Source organism: Falco cherrug, chromosome 14 (genome assembly GCF_023634085.1).
Source record: "Falco cherrug isolate bFalChe1 chromosome 14, bFalChe1.pri, whole genome shotgun sequence".
Lineage (NCBI taxonomy): Eukaryota > Metazoa > Chordata > Aves > Falconiformes > Falconidae > Falco > Falco cherrug.
In genome coordinates, this window is record NC_073710.1 from 11,312,160 (window position 1) to 11,328,294 (window position 16,135).

The window sequence follows — 16,135 nt, forward strand, 5'->3', positions numbered from 1 at the left end:
GCTTAGCAGTATCTCAGAGTGGATACTTTCCATTCTAACCTTGCTACTTAACCGGTTACTTAATTTTAAGCAGAGCACTGGTCTGTTTACTTGCACTTGCTCTTCTTTGAATTCTGCCGTTACTGGATGTGCTGTAAAAAGAGATCTCGCTGCTGTCATCCTTAAATGCAATTAATTTTTTTTCTGAGTAATTGCAAGCATGCTGCAAGTGGAATATAAGAAAACAGTCCTTTTTGATAGCCGCGTGGGTGCTGGGTTGTGCTACTGACCTGCAAGATCTCTGCATCTTGTGGGAGTCAATAGGAAGGATGAGATGACTCTGTAGTTCTTCATGCCCCTAGTGTATATAGTTTTCAAATACCTGTATTTTTTTTCCCTACTTGGTTCTTGGTTACGGTGCAGTTAGTTTTGCCCCTGTGACAAATAAGGCTGTTGAACAGATCTGCAGGTTTGCTAAAGGTTTTGCACTAGACTTGCCTGAATAGTGCACATTTTTTTTAATAAGACAAAGATCTTTTTTGCATTACGGGGTTTTTTCAAGCACAGCTGATAAGAGACTCTTCATAAACTTGTAAATACTGGGCATGTCATTCTATCCAAAAGATCACACAAAAAAATCAAAGACTCCCTTCTGAAGGATATTCTGAAGAATTTTGTTGGCCTCTGAAGAAGACTAGCTTGAGTATATTGAATTAGCTTTTGTCACAGCTTTCAGGAGCCAAAGTTTTTAGCAGCGTTTCAGAGCCCGAACAGAATCAGTGATTTCTCTAATATGCAGCCAGCTCTTCTTTTTCTGTTTGAGGAATGAGTTTTTTGATCTCCTTTTTGAGTCCAAAATTCAGGCTGCATTCCACTGGTGTCTCATCAAGAAGGATTGCCAGATAACATTAGGTTTTGAAGACAGACAGCATCTTCAGGGTGCCCATTTCTAGCTGAGGAAGAAGGCAGTGAGTACTGAAGCACTCCAGGGATTGTGGTGCTCTGTGCTACCTACCTTTTGAAGTCTCAGTTTAACTTTAAATTTACCAAACCCAAATATTTGATATGTGAAACCACTTTTAAGTACTACAATATGATATCTTTATATGATTTGTGTCTGAATGCGTGTTCATATAGATATGTCAAAATTAATGTAGTACAGGAAAAAAATATGAGCTAAAAAAAATCTGGAGATCGCGCTCGCTGAGAAACCACATTTTTAAAGGTAAAGAAGCCTTCAAAGGGCATCTGCTTTTCTAGAATCAAGGTGATTGACCTTTTTTTTAGGTCAAATGTAGAATTTTTACCATATTGATTTAAATTAGATTTGCAGAGTAGGATGAGAGCTCAGAGCTCTCCTTGAGCTGTGCCTGACCAGCCAAGGCTTTGTAGTCCCAGAGGAAAAGCTCTTGGAACTCCTGATGCAATGTGCCAGTATAGTAGCATGAATTTTTCATGGTGAAAAATGTTAGGAAGCTCTCTCTTCTGAACTGTTGAAGAGCAACGTTCTGGCTAGAAAGATAATGACATCTTTCTCATGTAAAAATAGAGGAAGGGAAAAACAGCTGGTGTTTTATTTGTACTTGTAAATGGGAGGGGGAAAATTTTCTAATAGGATAGAAATTAGAAAAGGAATGACCTTCAGTTCACGGGACATTAGGGCGTATGTACTTACCTTCATGTGTCTGCTGAGTGTCAGAACCTCCCTGGTATTTACACAACAACTGAAGCACAGGGTATGTGATACTCTGCTCTGGCAGCAATGAGGTAAAGCCAATATTTTAAGAGTAGTTGGAGAAGGCATTGGAACTGCTGAGGTTTACTCCAGGCTCTCCAATGGTTGGTTTTGGTTTTGGAAAGCTGGTGGCAGGGTTTTCTTTTTGAATTTATGATCACATTATTTAATCCAGATGTTTTTCTAGGGCAAATTATGTTTAGTTATTATGGACAGAATATGCTCTGTAAATTCAGCAATGAAACTTTAATGTGACTACAGCTCCACAAATTCTGAATTGTTTTCTCAGTTTCTTGATGAGAATTGAAGAACACTGCATGTTTTTGTTGTTTTGTGAACGGAAGCTGAAACTACTTCATTGGTTCAATTTACAGACAGAAAGATAGTGTAAAAGGGAGGAAGGTGCAGTGTATCACAATCAACATGCTCTTGTCAGCAGTGGTTGAGGTAAAATAGTAAGTTACTGAAGTCAGGTAGGTTACAGGAAAAAAAGATAAATTGGCATGGGTAGAGTTTTTGTAGTAGAACAAAACAGGCAAATAACTTTTTTTTAGTATAGTATCTATGAAACAAGGCAAAATAACATGACTTTTAAAATGTCATTAAGTTTTGGGGTTTTAAGGTACAGTTTTCTTCACTACCTGTGTACTAACCCAGCTGATTTACTTGATTATGCAAAATTCCAACACATTCACACTTGAGTGTATTTGGAACTTGTTTCTGAATACAAGGTGATGATTTACTTGGAACAGGATAGTTAATTCTTCATTTCAGCACTTTAAAGATGCATAAAAGTTGTTACCTGTGCAAGTAAGAGGATTCTGCTGTTTGTTTATCTGTAGTACTACAAGTGCCTAGCAGTAACAGCTGCGAGACTGGACTATAAAGGAATGAGTTGCAGTGAGTATGAATTTATCTGTAATTCTGTTAAAATAAACTGAGTTTATTTCTCAAAAGTAATAAGCTGAGTGGATAGGAAAGAAACAGTAAAATATATGTATCTATTTTGGAAGGGCTCTTATTGGTGACTGTATATTCTCACCGGCAAATAGTGGTGGCAAGGTTTAAAAGTATCTATTTGAACAATAAAATCTGTGGTAGACTAGACGAAGAACTACCTGAAAGGCAGAAAGCAGCAGTGGCTCACTGCCAGGCTGAGAAGAGTCGTGTTCTGCAGGAGCGTGTCCTGGGTGTGTTCTGTTCAGTGGTTGTGTTCACGTTGCAGCTGATGGAAAATACTGTGAACGTACAAATTTGCGAACAGTACAAAATAGGGAGGATGCGCTGTCAGGGTGGGCTGGTGAAGGGCTAGGACGTATTGCCCAAAGAAGCTGAAAGGATTCCTACTTTACACACCTTTAATGAAACGTTAAACCAGCATCTGCCAGTAGTGGCCCAGTAAATCCTCCTGTAAAGGCATTTTTCAGCGATCCTAGATTTTTGGTAGTGCACTGCAAACGGCACTAAGATGGGAGAGAAGTCAGAACAAATACACTAGCTTCACAAGATGTAATGGTTACAATCATCGAAAGTTTTTGTGGTTCCTTAGGTTTTATGGATAGAAGACATCCTGAAAGCCTTGAATTCATGCTTGTGAACGCCGAGTGGGATTCACAGTGTGTGCTTTGGTATGTGCAGTGATTTCTGTGCAAATCATTCCAGCTGAGAGAGGAAAGAAGACCTTTGTTTGCCTGTCTGATTGCTGCAGGAGGTACAGGCTTCAAGGGTTTACAAGACCCATATAATGTCCACCAAGTGCATGGTGGTACTTGGGAGTTCAGGTAATAAAGTGTCTTCATGCACGTGTGTGCGTACGTGTGTGTGCACACAAAGCTCTGCTGCCCCGTCAGCCTCAGGGTTTTGATTTTAAGGCAGTCAGTTTACAGTTCAGGTTGTGCCTTTGGTGCTTTTTCTGATGCTGTTTTCTTCCATGAACTTCATCCCATTACTTTGTGTGGTTCAAAGGTTACTCGAAGTAATTTATTTCCATCCTTGATGTTAACAGAAAAGTGAAGAATGATTACAAGTTTTGTTTCTGCCTCAGTTTTCACCCACTAGTTAGAAAAGAAATCTGTAACTTTGTGTTTCCTAGAAGTTCTCTCCAAAGATGAACCTGCAGTAAACATTGCCAGGTGATTTGTGGCTTAGCAATACTGCATTTTCGTGTGTAGCAGCAAGGCATGGAAACCATTACATCGGTCAGTGGCTGGTATCGTGTAACATTAGGGCTAGGGAGTTTATAAAAGCCGTAGTGGGGGAAGTCTTCTCTCACTCTGTGGAGAAAAGGTAAGATAACCAGATCCTAGTAGTTAATTGGGGCTCAACTGCTGCTGTGTCTTTAATACTGTAAGAGATAATACATTTACATTTCCTAATTCTTCAAGATCAAGAACTTTACTTCTTAAATCTACAGTAAAATGCACTATATTGTTAGTTTTTTATTCTTTCGCATTGTTTGCATTTGCTGTTTATTTCTCAGCTGAGGCAAGGTGAATGGAGCCATCTGTTGTCTTGGTACAGAGTCAGTTGAGCAGCCTTTTGCAGGTGGCAGCAGAAGGATCTCAGCTGTGTGTCAGCTGGCACCTGATAAACGTAAGTGCAAAAGCAGCAGCCAGCCGGTGTCAGGTACGGTGTTAGGTGGTGAGCACTTTTTCTCTAAGAAAAAGCACAACATCCCTGCAACCAAAAAAACTTCAAAAATCCACCAAGGTGATCAGATCATGACATCGGCTACTATCGACACTGTAACCCTTGCCCATCTTGTATGCTTTTTCATGCTCGTTTTTATATAGCAGTACTCAGTTTAGATGCTGTTCGTATCTTCTAAGCACATCGTGCTGTAAAGAGAAGCTCAGTGTACTGGAAGATGATGGCTTTGGTTTTGTAGAGCATTTAATGGTTTATGACCGCTGTCATAATCTCCATTCGTAAGGATCACAGACTTTGTGAGGGCAACTTCTCTGAAAACTAAAGCTTTATGTATGAAGTTTGAAAAAGCTGAAATCCTGCTACTTCTGGAAATGTCTAAGTCCTGTTGTTTATGCACTGTACAACTATGTCAAAGCCGTCAAATAGAGTTTTCTCCTGATGTGGTGCGTTATCACGCAGGCGGTTCAAATCATAAAAATATAGGAAGAGTTCAGTTCAGCCTATCTATCTGTCTGCCATTCGGTGCGTTGGTTACGTGGCATCCTTCTGTGGTTCATGATGGGTTTACTCAGTTGTATAAAAGTTGTAATAAAATGTAACATAGCAACTGCGTTTATAGGCTTGTTAACCTGCGGGCAGGCTGAAGGACCTCTTTTCCCAGTGGCAGAAACGGGCAGTTTTACGGAACAGACTAAAGCTGCCCACAGTTCTGGTCACTGGAAGAATTGAGGTGGTTTCTGGCCAGTTGTCACAACTCTGTGCAGCTTGAGTCACAGCTCCTGAGCGTGACCAGAGGCCGTGCGGGGCCAGTTGTGGGTACGTGCCTGCCAGGGTGCAGCTTCAGCTGGTGGCAGTTAGTGCCTCTGTGATGCCACTGAGCCGTGCCATCGGTGGGACGGCCACCGACTGCGCGAGGCCGCTGCGTTTTGTTTGGAGGGGCTGAGAATCCGGTGTGAACACTTTTCCCACTGCGTAATTCTTAACTTCTGTAATGCCAGTTTCCAAACAGTGTGGATGCGGGGGCGTGTATGTTACTAATTAAACACACTTGCAATTTAAAAAAAAAAATAAATTAAAATGTACTGACTAACTCCCTGTAGTGATTCCTTGTGATGTTTGGTTATCAAATAATGCATTTAAATTCTGCTTAATTGCAGGAATTACTCAGTATTCTGAAGCTGGAAAGAGGAAGTGCCAAAATACAGAAAATGCCTTAATTGGGTTGGTTTCTAGTGGCTCATTATTTTAGTTTTACTTTTAACTGCTTCTTAAGCATCGAAGTGATGGTGATTGTCCTTTAAGCTCTTTATTTCTTCTAGTTAGCTTTTGAGACACTAAATTTTAAGAGTTAAGAATGCATAGCAGGCAAGCTCACTACTTAAAATCATCAGCTTTGTTAGTAATTCCAGTGGGATATTTCTGGTTTGTTGGTTGGTTTGTTTTTTTTTTTAACTTTGTGCTTAAATGTTGTGTGTTTTGAATAAAAAAACCCAAAAATTTTTCCCCCCAAAAGATACCTATATGTGTAATGCCAGTCTTGTTTTTTTTTCTAGTCCTAAAACCAGTGGTCTGCAATAAACATTACTTCATGTACTTTTTGTACATAGAAACATACTAAACCCAAGGACCGTAATACAAGATGAAAACCACCCAGAGCCTAAGATTATCTTCCATCTGAAGGAGACTTAAGGGAAAACCAGTTCTTTTAGCTCTTCATCATCTAATCAGTAATTGTTTGTATGATACTTGATGTTCTTGCAAATGTGTTTGCTTTCATTAATCTGAAACAATTCCAGGATTTTACTGTCCAGGAACTTCAAATGGGCGATATATACGTATGTATTTAAAGTATCTTCTAATAAGATTTTTTTGGTATGCCAAAAAAAGTGGTTGAGCCACACAAGGACTTTTTCATCTGCAGGACATCATGTTTTCTGTTTTCTTGCAAACGCTGTGGAAACTGAATAGGGATAATTTCCCAGGGATTTGGTTAAATGTTTGCTCATTTGAAGTTTAACGTAATGTTTTAATGATATGCAAATGAAAAAACAAGCATAGCATTTCTGAACATAGTGTTAAGAGTGTCGCTGTCAAGGTGCTGTCCTTTGAACCACACGTTAAAACTTACTCTAAAACGAGAGCTGTGAAAATGGGAAGCGGATGTGGCAGGAGTGTAATTCTTAGACGTTCCCAGTTCACTTCAGTGGAAGGACAATGAAGCTGATACTGAAAGAGTTTCAATAAATCTCACTTCTATTTCTATTACCAATACGATAGCTTTTTCCTTGTGAAATTGTTTATTTCTAACAAAATCTTGAGACATTCAAAAGAGCAATAAAGAACAGGTGAGAAGAATATGTACATTATTTACATATGCAGTTCCAGGTTGCATTTGCATACTCAGAGATGCTTATCTTGAAAAATACAACATAAAAGACTTCGTTTTCAAAACCTGCCTTCACAAATGCGAAAAACGATGGGGGGTCTCTGTTTGTTTGTTCTTTCAGGATCACTGCAAGCCTACGTGCAGGTATGGCAATGAGGGGAGTGTGTGTCTACGTATGACTTGGCCAAACAGGTATTTTGGACTTTCTGCTTCAAATTCCGGGAAGACGGGACTGGTTTAGGAACAGACCACCCCCATCCTACCCTCCCCCCCCCAAACCAGCAAACATCCCCACACACACCCTTCAACAGCTCCACATATTAAGTTATTTAAGACTCGGCTTAGAAACCGTTTCTGATGTTTTGGTTGTTATTGTGAGGCACTGAATCCTAAAATAATCAAGTTGAAAGAGCCAGAATGAAAGAATTTGATGATGTACCTCTGCTAAGACCCTGGGAGGAGACCGTAAGATAGCAGTGCTAGTCGTGTTAGGCAAAGTCTTAATGTGGCATGCTGAAGCTTTATCTTGATGAGCTGGTAAGGTGGTTGCACTTGTTTCCCAGCAAAGGAAAATAATTAAAGTATCTATTAAAATCCCACTAATTGTAGGACTTGCATACGTACGACTTTGCTACCTTGGTGTTTTGTCTGTCATCGGGCTGGTGCCTGAGTGCACCAAGATGTCGCAGGTGCTTTGAGTCTGTAGTGTCTTCGACTTTCCACTGTACGGTGGAAGCTAGCTTTAAAAGCTTTACGTATACACAACACAAATTAAAAACTGTGCTGTGATAGGAGGTGCTCTCCCCCCTCTCTCCTAAATAACCCTGTTCTGAGTTACCCTGAAGGAAAACGCCTCGGGAGTGCAGGAAGATTTCTAGATGCAAACAGTATGTATGCTTTTTGGTATTTAACTTGGGTTTCTGCTTCCTAGGCTAACTTTGATCAAAGCCACTGAGATTCTTCATTATTTCCACTGTTGTACGACAGTGGATAGTTACCGGGGGGGTTTTATTGCTACAGTTTTCTGGTACCATTTAGTTTTTGTTAGGGAAATTAAGCAAAAAGCTGATCCAAGAAGTTACATGTAATTCCAAAATAAAGTTACTTCAAACCAATACAGACATACATACAACTTGTGAAAAATCAACCATTACAAACGCCAAGACGAATACATGCCGTAATAATCTGAAGGCTGGCACTGCTGCAGAGAATGCTCTGGGGAAAACGACGCGGCTTCTGAAGGCACTGAATCTGCAGTGGGATGAACAGAACAATCTGGAGGAGGGCTGCTGCATCCGCTGCTGGCCTCTGGTCCCTTGGCAATATGCTGCTGTTAGTTATTTCGGTGACATTAGAAAAACAGTAATTTTGAAGAGGGTAAATGTTTCATCTCCTCGATGAGATGCAGAACGCATCTCTACTCTTACCACTAAGGTGATGAACTTACATTTTCAGAAGACGACGAAAGTTTCACATCACAATAGCTAAAATCATGTCTGGAAACTGGGTCCTGAGAGCTTTCATCTACATGTGGCTCATGAACTGTGTCCGTACTCCACCTGTTGTTCCTCCGGGATTTACGTAGGAGTTCTCTCATTCTCCTGTTTTCGTTGGATGTGGATTCCCAAATGACTGCAAGTTCCTCTTCTGTTTTCCTAGAAAAAAAATTAGAGAAATCCCAACTTTGAACCACCTGTCAGCAGTATGTAATTACAGTACGTAGATAGGCAAGTTATAAACTGCATGTATTTAGTTGCTTGAATTGATCAGATTGAAATTAATTTTGTTTTTAAAAATGCCCATTAAATGTAATGCTAGAGAGGATATGATCAGAAGAAAAAATCTGGACCCATGTGATAAATTGGATTAAGTCCACACAAAAGAGCAGTGCACGTCAGAGCCAAATGTTGTGACTGTCACTGTCCGCTGGGTCAGGACCCATCGTGACCACAGCTCTGCCCCCCGTAACGGGTACGTCTGCAGCGCGTGCCCCTGCTGCCAGGCACCGCGAGTGCTGCATCGCTCCAGTCGGAGGCCACAAGCGTCTGATCAGTGTGTCAGAACATGGACTTGACTAATGTCTCTTTGTGGAGGTCAAACAGAAGTGGTGTAAGTTGGTTTGGTTTGGTGGTTTTTTGTGGGTTTTTTTTTTTTTTGGGGGGGGGGGGGGCGGGTGAGGTAGGAGGCGGCAAAGATAGCACAGGACAGTCCTTGAGGCATCATAACCTTAGGAGCCGATTTCTCTGACTGCCAAAGCATATATGGATGAATTATTTAATGTTTTTGTCAATAAATGTTTATTTTTTTCAAAAATGGCAGCTAACATGATTAAATAATGCAGTGTATTCCTGCCACAGGCTTTTTATTAAGTTATATTTCGTCAAGGCTACGTTCTTAGGTTTCCTCTGACCTGCTTCTAGTATGTATCAAAATACAAAACAGGCATTCAAGATTGTTTGCGGTGGAAAGCAAAGCTGTTGCATGGAGAACGAGCACACAACTATTAATGCTGTAGCCTTTGCTAACAGTCACTTCAAGCCACTATCTGAGGCACTTGCCAGAGCCAGCCTTTTGTACCAGTTCTGAATATCAGGGTCTAAAAATGAGAAATCAATGCAAAAGAGTTGAGATTACACGCGGGGAGGCTGTTCCTGGCCAAAGGTGTATACGAGGAAATATATCATCAGTACTTCTCACAGAGCCCTTTGTGATCGATAACACTGAGAATCAAGCGGTAAAAAGTAGCCCAGACACAGTACTAACTCCTTTTGTGTTTTACTTTGCCTGGGTAATAGAGATGGAGGATGAAAAAAACCCCTCGTTGAGAAGGCCGTAAGGTTTTCTTTGTGTATTGTTTGGAATGAACTTTTGGGGGTGGAGGCGATGGTTAAGAATGGAATTAAAGCAACAGGTGGCAGGTGGAAGCACTGCAGTTACTAAGAGTAGCCCAAGACTCTGTCCAAGCCACATTGAATTAGTTGGACCTTTCCATCTCGCCAAGTCTCTCAAAAGCTACCGAGATGGAATCTTTCATTTCTGAAACACCAAAACTGTAGGTGACTTTGTTCTCACACATTACGTTTCTTGGGACAGCAGTAAGAGTGTCTAATACTGGCAGGTACTCAGGATATGCTTCAGAATGCTTTACAAAGGCAATTCTCCATTATCCTTGGCTTGCGTTTTGGGGGAGGTGGGGCACAGAGTTAAATTGTATGGCTGAACTTCCCCAACGAGCCGTCCTGAGTTTCACCCATTGGTTGACTCTGGCCGTTTGTATTGTGATCTTGGAACGGTTTTAGGATCTTGTTTTGGTTTTAAACGAGCTTTTTCATCTTGACTGGGACAAGCTCCTGTTCCCTGTTGCCACTTCTCTCCGCCTGGAGTCTGCAGGCAGTGCACGTGGCACTGGTGTTCTGTTAATACACAGCAGCCTGATCTGGTTTGCCCTTACCGTAGCGCAGAACGTTACCCAGGCTTTATTTCATCTGTTAATTTCTAAAACCCAAGACTTTTTCTTTAAAAGACAATTTCATTGTTAATGCCTGAGGCAGAGAAAATGTGAAGACGATGAAACTAAAGATCACTGAGTTCTCAATTGCAGTTCAGCGCTGTCAGCACGCCTGACAAATGCGATGCTCGTTTTCAGTCCATATGTTCAGTTCTATGGCAACTGCATTGATTTTTAGAAAAAACACTGCGGAGAGATTAGTTTTTAAAGTATCCACGTGGTTAAAATTACTTCAGTAACAAAGAAACAGATGCCTTGAGGTAGTGGTGTATCTGAACTCTTCTGCTTGGGGGATTAATTTTTAAACAAAGCTGAGATGCAGAATCTGAAAGCGCTGGCTGGCTCTGCTCTGGAAGGAGCAGTCACAGCATGCTGATGTCAAGGCAGGACGCTGCAGGTGCCCCTGTCTCTGCCGCGTGCTGCAGGCACAGGCACGGGCAAGGCCGTCGAGCGCGGCAGGACGTACTGCTCTTCGAGTTCAGCAGTTTTCCAGGTAAGCATCCAAGATGCAGCAGTTACAACCCAGCTGTGGTCAGACAAGAGCTTTTTGTCTCTGTAGGCTTTTTTGTTTTAAAATTCTGACCCCGTCAAAATCTAAAAAGAGATTTAGCAGGACAGGTTGGGGAGGGGGTGTCTTTACTCTGGCTGGTCGCAACCTCCCTGCTGTCTTAGGAACTTGGATGACTTTGCAGCTTGGTTACCACAGCTGCTGATAGAATGTGCTGCTTTCTCAACACTACAGTTTCCTTACTCCTACTTCAGTGGGCAGTGGCCCTCACTACCTTTCTCTTACGTTTTTCTGTATCTCATCAGGAATTCCTTCAAGCTCCACAAAGCATTACTGTCCTTGAAGATGACTGCTGTCACACTGCCCTGTGCAGGTCACAGCCTAACAGGTAACCCTTGTTACTCCAGCGTGCCCACAGCAGCCGGTTCACCTCTTCAAACATGAGCCTTCGTCGCTTGGCATGTAAAGCTAGATACGTACTCAGCAGTAAATGTGTCCTGTTTCCAGGTGTCCTTAGGCAAAAAGCGTTAAGTTTGTTTTTCATAAAGGTAGGCTGCTATTGCTTAAAAAAAGTAAAAATAAAAATTCCATTCGACCCCTAACCTAGCCAAATTGTAAGGTTTTGTAGCTTGTTGAGAGTAAGCGAAATGCCCATGTTGTACTGATGTTTGAGAATGAAAAAACAAACAGAAGCACATTCTCCTTTACAAAACAGAGCTTTCTGCCCTCACTGAACTAAATTTATTCAGCCTGAATCTCCAAGAACCTTATTTGGGCTGCTGGCTCAAGAATTAATTTTCATTTCTCCAACAACAGTTTGTTTAAATAATCCTTATCACATAGATCAACGGTTTTTACCGTGGTTAGAATCTTGCACGTAAGCTTGCAGGTATGACAGCTCCTCTCCCTGGCCTGCAGCTGGCCACAGCGCTTTTCTACTGTTGGCTCTTCTGAGAACAGCCTAAGGCAGCTTCCTTAGTAAGGCTTCCAGCCCTGCCTTTAACATCCAAAGTGCAGCGGCTGGAACTATCTTGAATGTGCAACAGTCAAAATACTTTCTCATGCCAATTCTAGAGATTAATGGGATGTTCCTCTGCAGAAGACTTATGAAATACATGGTGACCTAGAAAACTCATAAAGGTAAGTGTCCTGTGAAAGAAGACTCCAGGCACTTACGAACCTGGTTTTCTACCCTAGAACCACATTAACAACTTGGTTTATGTCTGAAATGTGCAGTGTATTTCATTTAAGGAAAGGTATGTGCTAACAATGACTCCTAAGATGACTCTAAACAATAAAAATGTCATTACGGTTATCAGCTGCCTGAAGAACAGAAAATGGTACTGCTTCCTCATCAGCTGCTTCAGGCGAAAGGTTGCTGTGAATTTCCAATATCCTCTAGCAAAGGCTGGAATTACTGAGAAGCTTCTAGGAGGGTAAAATCTGCATCTTTTTAGAAGCTTTAAAAGCTTTTGTTTATCAAAAGAACAACTATATCTATATGCATTTCTTCTTGAAAACCAGGTGGAAAAATGCTGCTCCCTTGGACGCAATGAGTAAGTAGTGCAGCCCCTGATTTTTGTCTTAAGGTGAAAGATGCTGCAGGAGGGGACAAATTTTCAGAGGAAAGCCACCTTCCTTCTGTTTTATGAAGCCCATGTCAGTTTGGATGTAGACTTGTTAAAAACAGAACGGTGAGAGAAGAAACAAAAATGAGGAAGCACATGTATATCACTATCATGTCTAAAAAACCATTCCTTCTGACGCTTGACCATGCGTGATCTGCAGCTACTCTACCTCTGGGCACCTTGTAACTGCGTGATGTGCCATGGCAAGGGGGTCCTGACCTGCTATCGGGCAGGTTTGCTGCAGTCCCGGTCAGATTAGTAAGGCGGGGCTGCTTCTCTCTGATGCCCTGTCTTGCCAAAAGAAGGATGCTGTTTCCAGAGCTGAAGTGGTATCTTCCTTTGTTGTACAAGAAAGCTTACCACCAACAATAGATTTGGTAAACTTTTATAATAAAGACTTGTACGGCAGTAGCTAAGTCAAACTTGCTATGATTCTGGAACACTGCTATTATAAAACTAAATGGAAAAGCAAAAATAATTACATGAAAAAGTTTTTTGTCTTCACCTACTTACAGTGCTTTTGCAGTCAAAGGCAGACTGACTGTGGTCAGTGCCTTTAAAATAGCTTAATTAGTTTTACAGTCTTCCTAAAGAGAATTGTAACTTGAGTAAAATACAAAATCAGCTATCTAGATAGTCAACATACCTTCAGCTAAATTTTAAATTAAACTGGCTTTCTTGCTTAAAACGTGACTTGCTACTTTGATCTGCATTACTTAACATTGAAATCGGAGAATCTAATATACAATATATTTATTGTATGTGCTTACCTTAATGTTTATATAGGTATATTGAATTTAAATGTTATGAGCTAGACAGTTTTCTGGATTATAAATTTACTTGGTAAACAGAGCTAGTGTACATGTAAATGTCTGGTACTGTCCTGGCACTAGTGCCTCGGGCTGCCAAGCTACGCATCTAAGCTACAAATCATTTTCCCTTCCTTACTCCTGTGACTGTGTGGAGGGAAAGGAGGGAGGAAATAGTAAGCCTTATAAAACCAGAAATACACAAACCTGACAAAAATACATGTTTCATTTCTGGCAGACAGGCGTAACAGAGTACACGTGTACTTGGATTACCTTGGGAAACTGTATTACCACGGTACTTGAGATAAAGGAACGTGAGGAACCTAATGGTTTATATGAACAGTATCAGCCACGGTTTTAGCTGGTTTTATTGCTTTTGTTTTCTAAGAATAAAACCACATTATTTCTTATTTAAGTGTAGAATTTAGCTGACTTATCACTGACATTTCATTTTAGTGGATAATGTGATGAATCAAAATACAACTTGAAAGATGAACATTTTTTTTTTTTCCTTTCAGAGTTGTGTTCATTACGTTACACTCTAAACCACTGCTAAGGCTTAACTACCACCAGCAAAAGGCAGTCACCAGTTACACTGTTCATTAATGGAGGAGACTACAGAAACACAAGACAACCCTTTCTGAGGCTCAGCTCGTGCTTGTTTCCATAAACCATTTTTCTTCATCATCATGCTGTTAAATGGACTACTGTGTTGCAGTTCCAGGTACAGATCTTGCTCCTTAATTATTAATTTTGTAAGTATTAATTTTGTGTGCTTACTGAAGAAAAAATGAGTCAACTGGGACTGAAGAGGAAAAAGTGACTTAGTATACTATATGGAAAGTGTAACAGATTATTTGACAGAGCTGTTGTTACATCATCTCATTTACCTAGTTTGGGGCTAGAAAGGTTAATTTTGAATGATCCATATTACGGGATTACGAAGTATTGAACTACATTGGAAAAAAAAAATCCTCTTCATTTAGCTAGCTGTTCTTTACCGTAAAAAAGATTGTAACATGAGCCCAGAGGTATGAAAGGCATTTAATTAGTTAAAAATCCTAAATAACTATTTCCAGAGAAATGTGGAATAGTCAAAATACTGTTTTCTCCTGCAGATTTCAGAGATCAGTGGAATGTTCATTGTACAGTTCCCAGCTACTCACACCTGTTTATGAGCACTGTATAAAGTCACTGAGAGGAACTGTGCTGACATAAGGTAGATGATATCAAGCCCTATTTTTCTATTGTCTTTAAATCTGTTATTTCACAATGGGAGAGATGAGTTGCAAAATGATTGCTTAATTACCTCTTCAGCTGTAAAAAGCTTTTCCTTTATGCTGATCACCTGAATGTGCTATGAAACTTTCCACTGCCAGAGGGGAAAAAAACATTTAAATGACACTATATCAAAAGGGTATTTCAGCACTGCCAGTCATAATCTTGTATAAATCTGTTAAATTATCTTTTCTTCTTTTTATTCTGCGTGTAGCCAATCTTAAGTCGCTTACTAACAGAACAGTAAGGTAGATTCAAAAGGATCACATCATATGCATACTCATTACCTTCCTTTAATTTCCTACTATTTTGAAAACTGTTGAGGGGTGTAGAAAGTGTTCAGCCGTTAGTAGAAGATGCTATTAAATAGTTAACATATATCCTGATGATTTATAGACCCCCAAATCATCAAAGACTAGTCTCAAACTGATATTCTTCTTAGAAGAAGTCTTAAGAACAGCAGTACTACTCCAGAATAAACTCCTTCAAAGGGTCTTTCTTAGAGCTGGGAATTAAGAGGAGTGTTCCAGCATTTTCAGTATAGCTAAAACCTGAGTGAGTAAAGACACCCGGAATATACACCATAAGAGGCCCTGATGAAAAGCAAGAGGTCGGAGCCGTGGGCAGTTGCCTCCCCCCACGGCCCTTTTACCCATCAGATCTTACGGGATCGCTCCTGCCTGTGACTGACTTACTTCTGCCGCTGCATCACCTCCTCAAGGGCTTCCTGTTTGTCTTGCAGCAGACCCCGGAGGCGCTTAATTTCTTGCTGGTACTCAGCCGTCTTCCCCGCAAACTCTTTCTCCTGCTCAGTCATCTTCAGACTAATATCTTCAAGCTTCCCAGCTGCTTTCTTTTTATATATCTGTAAAGGTTAAAGATAATAGGAAACATGTGTTTATAGGAGAAATAAGGACAACTCACTCCCAACAAAAGAAATAGCTAGAGATACTAATTTGCAGTTTAATCTTTACATCAGTGCTGCCTTGCTTAAGTATGTCAGGTAGGTTGCATTATGGTTTTTTTTTAACCCGGTTGTTAATTTGAAGGTATTACACTCCTACTTCATTCCGCATATAAAACTAGTGTGTACAGTGAATACCATACCCTATGTTTGTCTTACGAGTGAAAAGAATTAGCTGCAAAAAAACGTCTTGTTTTCCAAGGTGCAAAGCTCCACTTCACAGCACATGTTGCTTACCTCTTGTCCAACAGTCATATTTATCAATGCGTACCATGAAAACGTGGGTTTTCTGTTAGCTGTTTAACCTTATTACTAAAAGAAGAGTGTCTTCATGTTTTAAAAACCTTGCCGCTTCACGTAATAGTTCCTTCTGTTCAGTGAAGTGCAAGTGATTTTTTGCTTATTGGTGATAATAACCACAGATATATTGGTCTAATCTCAAAGACAAGAAATCCTTTTTTGTACAAAGCGATTTTGCTTTCTGAAATAACACCTCCATTAAATTACATACAAGGAATTAAAAAATACGGTTTGTGTATTGTTACGCATTTCTACATACTTGCTGCTCCGGACAAACCCAACAGGTATTACCCAGTAAGGTTTTTTTCTCACTATCACAAACAGAATGCGTAAACTGTTATTGTATCTGCAGCATGTGATGTTTGATACAGGGGACAGGACCGAGTTCTGG

At 40.5% G+C, this 16,135-nt stretch overlaps 1 protein-coding gene across 2 annotated transcripts in view; it reads right to left on the minus strand.

The window, feature by feature from the left end:
* Positions 1 to 7,818: 7,818 nt before the first annotated feature.
* The window catches only part of CEP89 (centrosomal protein 89), a 35,494-nt gene continuing 27,177 nt past the window's right edge, over positions 7,819 to 16,135 (minus strand). Inside the window, exons 18-20 of one of the 2 annotated variants that reach the window (XM_055726800.1) lie at positions 15,176 to 15,345; positions 8,197 to 8,404; positions 7,819 to 8,079 (exon numbers count right to left, since the gene is read on the minus strand). In XM_055726800.1, the coding sequence (XP_055582775.1) occupies positions 7,900 to 8,079; positions 8,197 to 8,404; positions 15,176 to 15,345 (558 nt within the window). In that variant the 3' untranslated portion in view covers positions 7,819 to 7,899. Of the gene's footprint in view, positions 8,080 to 8,176; positions 8,405 to 15,175; positions 15,346 to 16,135 lie in introns of both variants that reach the window. The other variant, XM_055726802.1, reaches the window with a different exon arrangement.